Source organism: Orussus abietinus, unplaced genomic scaffold, assembly GCF_000612105.2.
Source record: "Orussus abietinus isolate OABI.00-Male unplaced genomic scaffold, Oabi_2.0 scaffold498, whole genome shotgun sequence".
Taxonomy (NCBI): domain Eukaryota; kingdom Metazoa; phylum Arthropoda; class Insecta; order Hymenoptera; family Orussidae; genus Orussus; species Orussus abietinus.
In genome coordinates, this window is record NW_019394649.1 from 39,177 (window position 1) to 56,864 (window position 17,688).

The window sequence follows — 17,688 nt, forward strand, 5'->3', positions numbered from 1 at the left end:
AAATATTTACTACACATTTGAAATATTTGCAAATCGTTTTCTTTTGGATATTATCTTTATAACATTTGTATAATATTACCTCCGGGTGTTTTTACAATATTTTTCTAACGGATATACATAACATTTCGTTTCATTTGAATATAAGTATTTTTTAAATATTATCTGCCGAAAACATTATATACGTTTTAAAAAGATTTAAAATCAAAATCACACGTTTTGCTCCCATTATGAAATAGCGGAACGAAAGTATTAAAAAAATTTCTCGTCTTTTTTGATACCAAATGAAGTATCCGATTATAGTCGTGAAGTAAAAAATGTATTTTTATTATGTTCCTAGGTTAAAAAATATAATTCTATATAGGTTTGTAAATTATTGAAACTAAATATATCATTGAGATTTTCAAGAAATATTTCAAATATCTTCGAATGAAATCTACAAGAAATGTTAAAAAATCTGTGGCTTGAGATATTTAGCAAAGATTACGAAGAAATATTTAGAAATTATTCTAAGCTACTAGGGTCCTTTGCCCCGGACTATTTTAAACCTTAATTTAAAAGTGTCTTTTATTTACGATGTCATTACCCAGGCACCGCGGAACGTGGAATATCCGTAAATTAATCATATATAAATGTTTATTGAACGCATGTAAGATGTATATATAGATATCTATAAACTCCATTTTAGATACACTTAAAGGCGAGATGTCCGGATATGGGACGTAATATGTACATATATCGTAGACATCTACAACATAGATGCCGCAGTAGAAATTAAAAAACTGTAAACTTATATGGGTGAGAGTTCACACGGATGGATCTTAATTTCTTTCATTCGTATGAAACTACAATAATGCATAATCTCCAATTCAAGATAATTCTATAATTTGTGAATAATTGACGGATCGAGATTAACGGATTATTTCTCACATATTCTTGTGAATATTAATGACTCCTGTATTTGAAAATTATTTAAAATCATTTATAAAAAAAAAAAATATCAAGAGCCAGCTCGATCGGGGACGAAATTTCGAGGACCGTCTTTCGGCAAGGCCCATTTTCCATGAAAATCCCATTTCTCCTATAACTCTTTAATCCCGGATTCCGGGTAAAATGGAAGGAGAGAAGCACATTAAGTGCAACATCTCTATCCGAGCTTTCGGCGGAAATCGAGCTTTCCTGAAATCGCTTCGGACGGAATGAAATCTCAATGCCGCCTCTCGTTCCAGGAGAGGAAGAATGCAATCGTTTTGTAGGGCGCTGCCGAACTTCATCCATCCTTGTTCCTCCGGGAACCGACCGTATCCGGGAGTGCATTCTTCCTTGTTCCTCCCAGGGTGCAACCAACGAATGCCCCAGTAATTAGTTTCTCCGTCTTTGTCGGCCCCAATTAGGGGATCACTTCAGACCGAGCTCTTCTCCTGGCCTCCTCGATTTCTGCGTCGCCGGCATTTAGGGCGTACTCCTTTTTTCCTTTCTCCCCTTTTCTCGACTCCGAATTGAAAATATACCGACACCGTAAATGTGCGAATTTCCGATGCGATCTCAAGGATTTGGAAATTCGGCCGCAAACACTTCTCGGCAGGGAGAAACCCGGATAGACAGAGTGATGGAAAATTTGCATTAAATTTGCCTCATAAAAAAATCGTCTTAATCAGTTCAATATTTTATGCCTCGATAGAAAAATGTCACAGGGTAAGACCCGCTTATCATATAACGAAAGGCATTCCGGCCTGAGATAGCAGCTGTTCTGCTATCTCCGGAAAAATTGCAGCTGATGTGGACACATTTTCTGTTTATGATAGCCAGAAGAACATCTGGTGTAACTATACCTGATATGAAAGAGCATTGAAGCAGGACGTAACTGATAACCGCAAGTAGACGTACGCTTCCAAGTATCGGAATGATGTCAATGGTTGGGCCATTGTTATATATCGGCGATAAAAACCACGCCATGAATGTAGAATATACTTTTTACGCAGGAGATTCAACTTAACGTCAAAGACATTTCCGAAAAGATATTAAATAAACATTTCCTTGGTTCGAGCTGTACCCCGTGAATGTAGGAATTAAAAAGTTAATTGGACTCGGGGAGAAATTTATCTCACTTTCTTTGTAATTTCAACAGTTAATTGATGAAAACTCTTTGAATTCTTTATATCTAAAAATTTCGCCATTCGAACGAACTTGTAAATTTTAACTTTAAATTATATTAACCTAAATTTTAACTTCTAAACTTTAAATATATGTTTTTAAACATATCTAATGGACATTTTTATTTTAGTACATCAATAGGATTTATTACAAAACTTTTGAATAACCAGTGGCAAATCCCGGGTTTTTTTTTAGATATTATCCTTTGAGACCCCTGGATAATTGAAAACAATAAATATAAAAAATAAAAAACAAAATAAAATAAATTGAACATATTTATTCTCGATCAATGCACGTTTCGAGAAATATTCGGAGTAAATTAATTTTTAGTAAATTCCTAGGACTCGCCGTGAATTATTTCATGCGTTTAATCTTAGAGTACTTAGGCTCTTACTCTTTGAAAAAATGCAAGAAAATCGGAGGGACTAAATCTATTCCGAGTAAATGTAATTACGTATCGGATTACTTCGCTTGGGATAAGGGAGGGCGCCATTGTGATCGAACAAAGGGCCACCCTACAATGTAAACCTTTACATCCGTCTCGTAGTCACTTCCCCTTTTCCCTCACTAACACGTAGATGATCCATTTTAGACCCGACGGCTAGTATTAGACCTTATTACCCTACATTCTCGCGAGACACGAACTTCTCGCATTTATAACCTCCCTGCTGCATCGATGCACGTTCCGACTGCTTCCGGAATGTATTAAGTCGGCAAAACCGTCCGGCATTCTCGCGGGCCCATTACAAAATGGCCTTAATGCTTATTTACATACGGCGCCTGAAGGAAATGACGATAAAACGACGATTAATTCTCTGGGCAATCGTTAAAGCCTCGATAAGCAATTATCGGTAATTTTTAAGGTGAAATGAAACCCCCCTGAAATCCGTCGATTCTAATGAGACGCTTTTTTTTAAGGGTGTTGGACCGAACTGTCTGAAAATTTGACACATGACTTGGAAGCACTTAAGAATTATCCAGAAACTTTCAAATTTTTTATTTTCGAAAGAAACATGTTTCACTTACAAGGAAACATTCCCAAGCGTCCGCCGCCGATCTTATTGATTTTTATATATATTGAAGAACACGAAAATCTAAGAGACACGTATTTTTTCTTATCAACAATGGCCCACATTTAAGGGGTGCAGCAACCCCCCAAAGTTTGACGAAAATTCGGTTTTGATATTAATCGTCGTAGAAGCAAGAGAGGGATTTCTACGAAACTTGGCATAAATGTATTCTTTATAAGGATGGTGAAAACACAATATTGTCCATGAATGCTACACCATCTCAAGGGGGTGAAGTACCCTTCAGGCGAAATTTTTTTGTAATATCTATAAAACAAGCACTCCTACTTAAGTTCCGCTTACGCCGTGTGATTGCTCACGAAAAATGAGGAAATACGTGTTTTTTCCTATTTGCCAATAAACATTTATACATCGATTGAAAACAATGGATGTAGATGATATATGGGTATGTCCCGACTATCTTTATTGGGTTATATCACCATCGAATCTGTTGCAAAAGAATTTCAGTCTTTTAAACTGTTCTTTTAATTTATTTATATATAATTCCATGTTATAAAAACCAACGATATTTTGAGGAATTAGCACGTTTACAGGATTTATATACAATGAGTTGATCACGATATGACCCAACAAAGATAGTGGGGATATACCCATGTACCACGGTTTTTGTAAACTTTATATATACAATATATACAGCTTATTTACATTTTTTTTATTAACTATTGAAGCTAGGACAATTGTTTCAACGGTACAACACGGTGCAAAGTGAATACAATCTGGTAGAAGAAAAATGTTTTTCATTTTCCATAAAGTAGGGGCCAACTTCACGGACATTTTTTTCTCTCTTTTGTCACAGTAAATACAATTTCGTGCAAGATTATTATGGTCACTTCGCTTTCCTGACAATTAATCGAATTCTGGCTGAGTCAGGCCAGCCAACTCGAATTAGTTGTAATTGGCCTGCTGCGCCAACTTCTTGGAGAACTTCCGAGTTGCGAAGTTGGCTGCGCATTATCACCTCCGTGAGAATGTTCCTTGTTCTATAAATCGACTTAAGAGAATTGCGCTGTCGATAAGCGGAAAGTTTCCACAGATGGTCGAAGTTTACTGCGGATGTTGGCGATCCTAGATGAACTCGTAGGTTAACCTTAATAATTTGTAGATGAAGTGCGTACAGTTTGTTTAAAACGATTGATCCATACGTCGCATTTAACACTTCTGTTGATATCGTTATTTTACACCTTCTATAGTATATGAATGTAGTAATGTATTTAAATTAATGTATTAATTTTAATTAAATCAATATATTTAATTTCAATGTATTACGAATTAATGAGAAATCATGAATCTTGTGAAACTCTGTCTTTCATTTGAAACAATGCACAGAAACGAGCTTTACATTTTTTAAATTTTAAATAAGTTCGTACTCTGAAAGTAATCCATGGAAATTTACACACACTTTACCCAGTACATCACTGAAGTTTTGCACCAAAAAAAAAGGAAAATGGAACAACTACGAATCTGAATATGTATAAAAGCCCGTGACATCGTTTATTAACTGCATTACTGCATTTTTACTTCAATGAAATGTAACGCTACATTGTAATTTATCTCGTGGCATGTAAGACCTTTACCATGTACGTAAATTTACAGGGTACCTAGTACATCGTTTAACATCTTTTAAGATCTCTTACCAATAAGTTCAGCAAGATCTGCAGCGATGAACTACCAACGATGACTTGAAAGAGAAAAAAAAAGAAATTGATCCTATTGTGGTCCACCTAAACCTGGAAAAGGGCACAAAAGAATATGCAAAACAGATCATTGTAAAAACACCTCGAAGTCGTCAGATACTTTGAAGTGGCCTACCTAAAGCTGAAAGGGAACAAAAAGGTACAAACGAAACCACTGGGAGAGCCAGAAAGAGACGGTGATAAAAGAGTTAATAACTTACTAAAATGACTAAAAGCCAATACTATTTCGCGGTACATCGATCTCGTGCAATTTACCCAGTGAAAATGTATCCAATTATAGATTACTTGGAGTGACAACAAATCTAGAATATTTATCTTACTTGTATGCAGACTAGAGGAAATCTCATGACAACGATGGTTCACCGTCTATCTCCGTCAATCCTGACAAAATGATATAGAAACAAAATATGAGGGACAACGTGGCCAAAAAAATTCATGACTGTCCGTTCGAGAGAACGGAAGGCCATCATAGTTGCCCTCTTCTTAAGGGGCCGCTTCGGCATATAGCCTCTTCGACTCTTGCAGTCTCTTCGGGCAGAGCCCCCTACGTCTCGAACGCTTGGCAATCCCCTGATATATACGATAAAAAAAAAAACACTCCGCGAGCAGATCCAAGAGCTAGTAAAACGACGACCTGCGATCCGAGGATGCGCAGTCCGGACGTATTACACATTTATCTGGATTCCCAAGCGCGGCCTAATTAATTTGCATCCCTGAAAGAAAATTGTCACAATCGCGGGCGTTCGGGAGTACCCCGAGCGAATGATCTACTTTCCAGATAAAAATGAATGGCTCGCGGCAATCTAGACGTTTCTTGCTAGAGAAACTTCTTGGCTCCAGGAAAATTGATTGTGCAAGAATCAGAGAGGTAACCCGTCAACATCGGGCGGAAGTGATTTTACGAAAAGATGTTTATGTCCAAAATTGGTCTGAAAATTTTCGGAATGTCGATAAAAAATACATTACATGAATTTCTCTTTCTGGAAAGTTATTTCTTCCCTCGGCGTAGAACCCCGAGCGCAGGACGGACATCCTCCGCTCTCCCGGAAGCGCGAACGATGTAAAGGTATCACAGGTGCGGGATCTCCCCCCAAACCCCCGGGAAGAGATCTCGCCCTGGCCCTGCCTGCTTACATCTAGACATTCACTCTAGGCAACTATCCTACCTCCCTAGCTATATCTAAAAAATCAACCTCATTCGTTCCAACACATACACTCCACGATTCTCTCTCACTCCACCCGGGGACAAATAGCCTAATCCTAGGGAGGACATCCCGGGATGCCTCCGACCCCCGAGTTCAAATCTCTCACCTAAATCATTCATCGATTGCCATCGATAATCGAATTTACAGAAATTAAATGAATACGTGCAATTGGAAACCGGATGGCAACCGAAGGAGCTTATATAATTTTTTTACCACGTCCTCTGGCCCTGAGCCGTTCGACTCGCTCCTGGAGGAGTCGAAGGGCGGGAGCCAGGAAGGAACGTCGCCACAGAAGAGACACTTACCGTTGATGACGCTGAAAGAATCCTAGCTTGATTAATTTCGATATCATTAATACGATCTACCGACTCTACTCGACATTGATAATTGACATTTTTAATAAGATAGAAAGGCCAAGCCCAGCTCGCACTACGGCCCCAGGGTAGTGGAAGGCTTGGTCGAAAAAACCTGAAAACCCTGAAGCCGACCCCCTCGTCGAGGCGGCGACTCTAGGACGCAGGCACATCGAAATGCCCCCTCGACACGGGTCCGGCTCCTCGCGAGGCACTTCTCCCACGTCTTTTTTTAATCATCCACAGAGATTCCGCGGAACCGACGGCCCCGAAGTCGGAGGGTCGTCCGACTTCCCGGCACTCGATTAAGAATCGCGATCCAAAAACTAACGCGGACCCGGGAGAAATCTATTCCTAGTCTAAAATGGCACATGAAAAAACAATGAAAAGCAGTACGACCACTCGCGAGTCGACGAGAGGTCGTCCCGTCGACTCGCGGCCCCTCGAATGAACTTGTAAACATACAACCAGCCTCCGTGCCGGTACGGACCTTTCGTCCTTCGGCATGAGGAGGCCGGAGGAACGTGACATTCAAACTCACCGACGGGACGATTCGTCTACTTCGTGCCGTTCACCCCCAGGAGATCCCTCCCGAAGGAGACCTGGGGGTTTCAAGCCTCGGCTCCATCTGCTCCTCCGCCCCGAAGATGGAATTGGCTGCATGCCTCTGCTGCTTCCGCTTCCTCTTCCTTTCATGAACGATGTTTTATCCACGGCACTCGCGACCCGCGATCCCTGCGACGTACTTCGAGTCCACCACGTGTCGGCACGAAAACTACGCGGGCACCTCCCGGTTATCTCCTGAGCCTCCCCAGAATCTCTTTCCGATCGAGAATGCCATCGATTGAGAATTATTGCCCCACGTTGGCGTACATTTTAAACGTAACGCATAAAACGTCCCTCGCGTTACTCTCCATTCTCTTAACTTCGTCCGCGGTCCTATCGCGACAGATTTTCCGGGGCGACTGCCGGGCCGCTGGCCGGGCCTCGGTCCCCGGCCGCGACCCTATCCCTGATTGGCTCTTCTCGCGTTGGCCCCGCCCACTCGGGCCGCCGGGCCGCTCGGCAGCTCGAACTAGCTCGCGGCCGGGGATCGCAATGTTACATTTCATTCAAGTAAAAATGCAGTAATGCAGTTAATAAACGATGTCACGGGCATTTATACATGTTCAGATTCGTAGTTTTTCCCTTTCCTTCTTTTTTTGTGCAAAACATCAGTGATGTAATGGGTAAAAATGTATGTAAATTTCCATGGATTATTTTCAGTGTACGAACTTATTTAAAATTTTAAAAATGTAAAGCTTGTTTCTGTGCATTGTTTTAAATGAAAGACAGAGTTTCACAAGATTCATGATTTCTCAAGTTATCTCCCAGGCATCGCTGAACGTGGAATATCCGTAAATTAATCGTATATAAATGTTTATTGAACGTATGTAAGATATATGTGTAGATATCTATGAACTCTATTTTAGATACACCCAAAGGCTAGATTTCCGGTCATAAGACGTAATATATATATAAATCCATATATACATCGAAGAAGTTAGTTTTAGAAAGCTTCTTATTTCCAAAGTACTTTCAAGTACACGGAGACTAATTCTCGCTATTCAATTTTGGGTGGATCTCATTTCTCCTTATTAACGATGAAGATGCACCGAAGGGTTAAAGGATATCAGAAATTAGATAAAATTCTTCAAAGCGGGATCTAATTGTTTCAAAAGCTGAGAGCTTTGTGCGCGTTCACTGTATTAAAGAGGGGACGAGAGGAGGATAATGAATCGCGAGTTTTAACAAACTTTTAACAAGTAAAATAGAAGCCGTGATATCCTATGATTAATCCAGCATAATCCATCATTGTACAAATAATTCAGTTTTCTGCGATGCATTTACTGTAACTAACGAAAAACCATATTTCTGGGACATTTAAATTTACTGGTCCTAAATGAATCTAATTCTAAAAAAAATGGATGCATTTTCGGGAGAGGGGGGAATGATTGGATAAAACCTAGATGAATTGAGTGTTTGAAACAGCTTCATTTTGAATGGGAAATTTCAGTACAGAAGAGAATAGTATCTTGCGTATGAAGGACGTAAAGAAGGTAATTTTAATGAGGGTGAAGTTGCCGTCCGATTGAAGCGAGGCATGAGTGGAAATGATCTTTTCCTTGTCATATGCGCGATACCCCGACTAGTGAACGATAGTGCCCTGCTGTTTCACGTAGTTCCATTTTTTTTACGTTATGTTCTCATCAAAAATGAAGAACAATATTTGTGGAATAATTGAATCGCATCGAGCCCTTAGAATACACAATTCGGATGTTTTTCTAATTGGAGAGGATGAATTGTACGATATCTAGACGAATGAGCGATGGCAAACTGCTGTTTCAAGTAGTTCCATTGTTTCGACGTTATGTTCCCATAAAAAGTGACGAACAATATTTTTGGAATAATTGAATCGCATCGAGCCCTTAGAATACAAGATGCGGATGTTTTTCTAATTGGAGGGAAAGAATCGTGCGATACCCAGACGAGTGAGAGCGATGGCATACTGCAGTTTCAAGTAGTTCCATTTTTTCGACGTCAAATTTCGAGCTTGGTTATCTGTCATCCTGAAGTCAAGGGGAGCTCGTGAAAAAGCTGTCGGGGCTACTCGATTAAATAGAGGCCCACTTTCGCCGCCGTCCATTTTCGCTCGTCGATCCGGAGCATTTCACTCCCAATTATGAATTTTTTATGGACGTTTGACTTCCCGATAAATTCGGACTTTCGAAGTTCATTTCCATCCGGCTCCTGCCGAATTCGGAAAACTTAATCAAACGTCTTTCCCCATAAACGCAGGCCTTCAAAATTGACGAGACTTCTACGAAAATTCCTATTTCTTCCGAATACGTGAATTTGATTAAATTTACAGAATTCTAAAATTTGAATGAATGTCGGATATATATATCCTAATTAAGATAGTCAGGATATACTCATACACCACTTACATCCATTCTTTTCAACCGATGTATAAATGTTTTTTGACAAAAAGCAAAAAACACGTATTTCCTCATTTTTCGTGAGCAATCACACGGCATAAGTGGAACTTAAGTAGGAGTGCTTGTTTAACACGTTCCCTGCCAGACCGTTTTTTGAAGACTTTCCGTTCAGGCCGCGTGGGGCGTATACGCCCCACAGTCAAATAAGCGCATCAGCAATAGTATTAATATGCCCATAATTGACTGCATAATGAATTTTTAAAAAATTCTTCATTTTACAATGATAATACCAAATGGCTTGAACGGAAAGTTCAACGTGGGGCGCATACGCCCCACGCGGCAGGGAACGTGTTAATAGATATTACAAAAAAACCTGGAGGGTAGTTCACCCCCTTGAGATGCTGTAGCATTCATGGACAATATTGTTTTCACCGTCCTTATACAGAATACGTTTATGTCAAGTTTCGTCGAAATTCATCCTGTGCTTCTACGAAAATTAATATAAAAATCGAATTTTCGCCAAACTTTGAGGGATTATTTCATCCCTTAAATGTGATGTAGCATTACTGGACAATATTGTGTTTTCACCGTCCTTATACAGAATACGTTTATGTCAAGTTTCGTTGAAATCCCTCCTCTGTTTCTACGAAAGTTAATATAAAAATAGAATTTTCGCCAAACTTTGAGGGATTATTTCACCCCTTAAATGTGATGTAGCATTACCGGACAATATTGTGTTTTCACCGTCCTTATACAGAATACGTTTATGTCAAGTTTCGTCGAAATCCCTCCTCTGCGTCTACGAAAATTAATATAAAAATAGAATTTTCGCTAAACTTTGGGGGGTTGTTTCACCCCTTGATGTGGACCATTGCAGATAAAAAAACACGTGTCTCTTAGATTTTTGTGGTCTTTAACATATATGAAATTCAGTAAGATCGGCGGCGGGCACTTGGGAATGTTTCTTTGTTAGATGCAAACATTGTAATGTACATTAATTTCATTTCATATTTCATCGTGTATCTACGTATCTCGCTATGCAATTGCGTTGCAGAGCTTGAAGTTTCGTGCTTAAAGTGCAAGTCTCGTAGTTGGCGCAGTCACGGATATAACAAGAGCTACTTCAGAATGAGATTGCTCGCAGCTCGTGGCATTCTCGGCGAGCCAAAACTTCATTGTCACTGCCGATTTGTAAAAGAGCTATTGAGGCTCACTTAAGTCTTAAGACCCGAGATTACAATAGAAAACGCGAAGCTTTTCATTGCAAGCGTTTCCTGCTATATCAATCTGTTTTTACTCCGTAAATAGCATTTCCCTTACCGCAATAACCGAAATTCTAATTGGACATCTTAAGGTGAAGTGAAACCCCTTCAAATCAGTCGATTCGAATACAACACTTTTTTTTTTAAGGGTATTGGACCAAAATGTCCGAAACATTGACACATGACTCGTGATCATCTAAGAGTTGTCATGACACATTCAAAATTTGGATTTTTGGAAATAATTTTTTAACTTAGCCCAGGCCAGAACCAAAATGGCGTCGAGCTGTCATATTTCGATCAATATACTATTATCGAAGGCACCGATATGAGAAACGAAACGGTCAGGACAATTTTTCGACAATTTAGAACACTCTGGTAATCGATAAACTCGCATTTGAACGGGATAAAGGCAAAAAAAGTGTTTTGTGCGCTTCTATACCAATACGATGGAAATACGAGGAACTTGATCGACGTCAATAAAGAAGATTTTTTGGAATACCTACGTTGACTAGTAAGACTAGACGTAATGACTTAGGACCTTAAAAAAGTTAACTGAATATGTAGCCTCCGGATATTTCCTATTATTAATAAGCGTAAAAAAATGAATGTGGAATAATCTTAACTATTATTGAATATTTTAACAGTATATTAATACAATATATGCATGTATACATTTATATATAAACATATCTCAACACGGGACGTCACAGAACCTCGTTCAGAGTTTTTACATTCGTATTATTAATTAATAAAATAATGCAAGAAGCTGCGTAAATTCTCCTCGGATGTTATTTTAAAATATGATAACATGACGACTAAATAGTTATGTTATGGTAGTATGTATTTATAAAGTAGTATGTAAAGTATTATGGTAAAGTAGTAAGAAAAGTAGCATGTTAAATTTGGATGTGACCTTATCAATTGGACAAGTAAATTTCATATTTGCAACAACGTTGAATGCCCAATCTTCAGACGTGATCACGGGTACAATAACGATATTCTTGAACTTTTATCCGGCTTACTGCTCGTGACATTTTCAGCGAGCGAAAATTTGAACGTGAGAGCTGATTTGTAAAATACCTATTGAAGGCTAGTCCAAAAGAAAGGAAACCTCCTTCACAATCCACTTAGAATAGAAAAGCGAGAAGCTATTCATTCCAGCTCGGGCTGCATTCAAAGGACCTTTTTCACGTAGATGGTTGGCGTTAGGAAAAAAAGGAGGGAGAAAAACGTCCTGAGGAAGACGAAGGACGTAGGTGAACCCCGAAGATGAAAGCCGATTCCTGATGAAAGAGCTCTTCCACCTCGACAAATTGCCTCCAGAGAGAGAGAGAGAGAGAGAGAGAGAGAGAGAGAGATCCATTTTCGAAACCTGGTCACGCAATGAAAGCTTTTTCGAAGTGTAGAATTAAGCCACTTTGCGCTTTTCATGGGACCAAATTACAGGGTAGTGCATGGGTACGGTAATTACATGTTGGAAGGTTTGAAGTCTTGAGTACGCCACCCCGGAGTATTTATTCTGCCATGCAGAATGCAAACCGCGTTTTTGCAAATTGGTATTATTTCCCGTAAACGCGGTTTCTCGATGCCCCAATGGACGGTCTCTGAAAATCTTTGATTTTACATTATTCCAAACAATTTTTGCATAGTACATGTTTTTATTACCTTGAGTCTGATGTTGGAAGATTTGCACCAAGACCATGGAAAATTATTTCGAGACTTTACCAATGTACTCGTGAATAATTTCGGACCAGTTTATAAAAGTACTGTTTAAAAGACTTATAATGGTCAGTGATTGATTGAGTTTCGTTTGAGTGGGAATTGCTCTATCATAAGTGATGGGACAGTATGCTGAATAAAAACTGAAGATGCAATATTTAAATAAAAATTAAATAATGTCATTTTCTAACTTCTGTTCACAGGCGTAGGTACTTATTAGCTTTTCTTTTTATATTTAAAAGCATATTAACCGTACTTAGCATTATCCTCTCAAAAGAACTATCTCCACGTCACGGCGGATTTTCTTCAGATAATCTGAAGTTCAATTATTTATAAAATTGAATTATTCCGAGGCATGGGAATTACTCTCGCGTCTCGTGGCCAGATTCTCGCTACATTTCTAGATCGTTTCTGACATGCTAATGACAACTCCCACAATTTTAAATCATTTGCATACATCATGCGTGGTAACAACTTTGAGTTATTACAGTAATAAAAAATATATACTTACAAAATAGTCCTGCCGAGGCTACGAGGATTTCTGACATGCTAATGACAACTCCCACAATTTTAAATCATTTGCATACATCATGCGTGGTAACAACTTTGAGTTATTACATTAATAAAAATGATATACTTGCAAAATAGTCCTGCCAAGGCCACGAGGATTGCGTGGAATAATTTTGTACATACCCGGGACGCTGCGTCTTTTTTGCATTTCTTCTTTAAAAACAGGGCCCTATTTTTAAACTCATGCAATATTCAACGGTTTAGTTCAACTCGCATTCTCAGTAGTGCATTCCATACCAGAGAGGAATTGAGCTAATCTCGCAAGATCGTACTTTCAGTCATAGCAACTTCCTGCATCTTGTCCTGATGGAACTTTAATGCGATGATATCGCGAGCGCTTCCACGGATGAATTTACATAATTACGACTTACTCGAGATTGTGCTCCTCTAAACTTCACTTAACAATAAGTTTTAATGGATTAATTTCAGTTAAGCTGTGCTCTAAACTGCAACGTCTAAACGAATGCATTCTACGATCGTAACATCCGGCGTAATCTTTCAATCCTTCGAGATAACGCGATTTCCTCGCGATTCAATTAGACGTTTAATTATTAGGTTGAGAAATAAGTTCCCGCAGTTATTAACGTAACGTAACGTAATTAAAACGGTGGGAACTTAATCCTAAATCTAATATATTCATGATTTATAATTTTTTTTTTTTATTAAAGGAAATTTTTCTTAAGAAAAGAAGCTTAAGCTGATATGAAAGAAATAGGTAGGCTAACTCTTTCTTATCATCTTAAATGCTATATCTCAAAAGATACGCTATAATGCACAGAAAACAAAGGAATTTCAACTCAGCATTCCGTGATAAATTTTCACTTACAATGTTATTTATTTATCCTATTTATGAAATCGATTACAAATTGGTACTATCACGTTGGGTTTAATTAATTAATTAATTAAAACCGAGGGATGCGAAATACACCTTGAAGGAATTTATTCAATATGCTTTGAAAAACCTGTCTAATTCATGATGATTTTTATGTTTATTTATTGGTGTAACGCTTACGTTTATGCAACTATATTTCCGTAAAATACGATACGTTTTGTATGTCACTATCTTTTTCACTTAATTAAAGAAAGGGATGAATAATGGAAACGAAGCTTGTGAAACTCTTAATTTCAAATCACTTCATAAAAAAAATGAGTAGCAAGGTCATGCAATGTATGTCATGTGCGAATTTCCTTTTTGTTGCAGCAAGACTGTCCAAACGGCAGACTAACGCCGGCAAAGTTTGTCGACATGTACAAAATGTTTTTTCCCTCTGGCAATGCGGAGGAATTCTGCGACCACGTATTCCGCACATTCGACATGGACAAGAATGGATACATCGACTTTAAGGTAAGAGTTCTTTTACCGACATTTCGAGAGGAATGGCGGATCTTCAGACATTTTGACAGTGGACTCAACGGGCGGATATAGTGCACGGTTTTGTCGAGATAATAAACGATACATCTTCCATCACGACATGGAGCTCGATAAAGAGCTGCGACATACCTCGACAGATATCGTTTCACGGTAAAATGTTCGATTGCTCGGAAGATGAGAATTGAACTGGTGCAAAAATATCTCGACAGCCCTGTTTGACAATAAACTTAGTACAAAATAATTGCACAAATGTATTTCACTATAGCATCGTTGGGGTTTTTTTTCTATACGATTGCAACAACCCTCTTTAAAAAACGAAGGATTAGTAAATTACGTTACAAATATCACTGCATTGTTCTCCTATATTATAAAGGTATGTACGAGAAGGGAACCTTACATCTTATATTGAAGACAAATCGAAGGAAATTGATGTAACGTTAATTATTGGAAAATGTTAAATTATGAACATAGGTTCACATTGATACCTCACTTTTAAAATTAAAAGACGTCTTTTGTCTGTAGTCTTTAAGTGGTTAAAAGACTTCTTTTAACGCTAAAAGTGAGATATGAGGATAAACCATTATAAAGTTATTCATAATGGATAATGAATTGCGATCGTATAATATATTATTTCTAAGAATAACCTGGGATTAATTTAACACTTCTACAAAGGTTATTAATCATCACTTGAGCAGGTCTAGGGTAATAAAATTAACAATGTTACCAAGTTCCGGTACTCAGACTGCATTATAATGGCGTATGTCGCTCTTTGATCTGCCATGTCAAAACCGCGTGTAATTACGCTTTGTACGTAAGTGAAGGCATAATTGCAATTATTGGTCGGGTCTGAGACGTTATAAAGATAAAGTATGTTAGCATTTTCCTGTCGGGAAAATTCTTGAACCGAAAAGCCACGTCCGAAACAACTCTAATAGTCGTAAAGGAGTAATAACTGAAAATTATGAAATTTTAATGTTCAATGAGCATTCTAGTGGTCTACTTTGTCCTTTGACCTGTTATATTTGTTCCCAAAAGTGATTTCCCCTCATGCATCGATAAAGACACAATTGCCGTGATTGCACGGAGAATTCGCTCGAGCCTGCTTTAGTTGACGCGTTATTAATATATTATAATTACTGAAAGCTTGTGCAGAATAAAATTCTAGCAACACGGGGATAACAGTGATGGGTTGAAGGAATGCGTGAAAGGAAAGTTAACGTTAAAAAAAGGTACGGAATTTAAATAATGAAATTGTGCAAGGCATAGATGTTCGAAAAAATTGTGAATTTTTGGTTTAGGAGGATTTTACCTTTTTTTCTAAAAGGTAGCAAAAACGGGAAAATTTCTATAGGAGTTTTCTTATAAATTTGTTACTAAAATTTCAATATTTAAATTAGGATCACTCTATATATTTACTTCAATGTTGCACACCCTACGATACACGATATATATTTTTTTTATTAATGGACAATTAGGTCTTATAATGATTCTAAAGTACTAATAGTTTCCTCATGGCTGATCAAAGAGCGGCATGCTCCACTGCAATGCAGTGGAAACGAATTTAATTAACCTTGTGACATTACACGCAGGCAGTATATTGCTTAACATTCTTAATCTGAATGACATATCGTTTAATAACTTTCCTTAATTTCATTCGTACATCATACGATATTTTGTCATTACTAAATATTAATAATGCAAAATGTTTGAGACGTTCATTGTTCATTATTTGAGATAGGGCGTAACACGAATTACGTATTCACTTATTATTTATATTAGAGGTATTCAGCGTTTAATTGCAATTATTGCAGTTTTTAAAATGTACAATCTCTGACATATAGAGAAGTTCCACACTCGCAGTCCGGCTGACCATGACGCGACTAAAACTACTGTATCGACTACTGAGTATTGAAAATTCCCATTGACTAGTAATAAAAAATGTAACAAATTTGTGGTGTGAATTTCTCTCGTGAAACTTGGTTTTACAACTACTAAGAAGCTTGTTTGAAAATAATTTAAACTCTAAATTAACACATGGATATTACACCGTGTTTCGCCGTTTGCTTTGAAAAAGTATTTTTAATAAAAAAAAAAAGTATATCTATCAGAAATATGGGCTGGATTTCGATATCTATTAACGGAAAACAATGCAAAGAGAAATGTTAACGTTGTGCAGGAAATAATAATGAATTTTCGGTATTCGAATTACAGATAGGGAAGCACTTCATTCTTTGATCAGTCGCACTGAAACTACTAGTAGTTTCCCCGCATACGCGAGTACTTACGTAATTGCCGCGATATCTATTAACGGAAAATGATACAAAGAGAAATGTTAACGTTGTGCAGGAATTAGTAATGAATTTTCGGTATTCGAATTACAGATAGGGAAGCACTTCATTCTTTGATCAGTCGCACTAAAACTACTAGTAGTTTCCCCGCATTCGCGAGTACTCGCATAATTGCTGCGATATCTATTAACGAAAAACAATGCAAAGAGAAATGTTAACGTTGTGCAGCAAAAGGTGACGAATTTTCGGTATTCGAATTACACACAGCGGTACAGATGGTACTTTATTCTTTGATCAGCCGCACTGAAACTACTCGTAGTTTCCCCGCATACGCGAGTACTCGCATAATTTCCGCGATATCTATTAACGGAAAACAATGCAAAGAGAGATGTTAACGTTGCGCTGCATAGGGCGACGAATTTTCGGATTACAGACAGTGGTACAGATAGTATTTCGTTCTTTGATCAGTCGCACTGAAACTACTCGTAGTTTCCCCGCATACGCGAGTACTCACATAATTTCCACGATATCTATTAACGAAAAACAATGCAAAGAGAGATGTTCACATTGCGCTGCATCGGGCGATGAATTTTCGGTATTCGGATTACAGACACTGGTACCCATGGTATTTCGTTCTTTGATCAGTCGCACTGAAACTACTCGTAGTTTCCCCTCATATGCGATGTGACGTGGTATATTTTGCCACCCCATGGCGGCCCCAAATTTCTGCCGACATGTTTTTTTTTGCAGTCTTTGGTTGCAGGGTCCGAGGTCCGACGGTCACCGACCCGCGGGGGAGAGGGAGAGAAGGCTTATTCAATAATCCATTAAAATTTTATTACAGCCTAATTTAGCGATCCGCGGGAACTCTTCCCAATTTCCTCTAAGGAATCATTCATTTGCTGTTTTCTTTTTGAGTTCCCGGGCGTGCTCTCGAGCACTAGCCGATATTCGGAAGGAATATTCGGCGAGGTGATCGAGGGCTCGCGAAATCTTTTGTATCGCGTC

At 38.3% G+C, this 17,688-nt stretch overlaps 1 protein-coding gene across 1 annotated transcript in view; it reads left to right on the top strand.

The window, feature by feature from the left end:
- Positions 1 to 14,708, top strand: part of LOC105698961 (neuronal calcium sensor 2) — a 39,574-nt gene extending 24,866 nt beyond the window's left edge. The window contains exon 2 of the mRNA XM_023432934.1: positions 14,222 to 14,708. Coding sequence (XP_023288702.1) covers positions 14,222 to 14,446 — 225 coding nt within the window. The 3' untranslated portion in view covers positions 14,447 to 14,708. The remainder of the gene's footprint in view (positions 1 to 14,221) is intronic.
- The last annotated feature ends 2,980 nt before the right edge of the window (positions 14,709 to 17,688 follow it).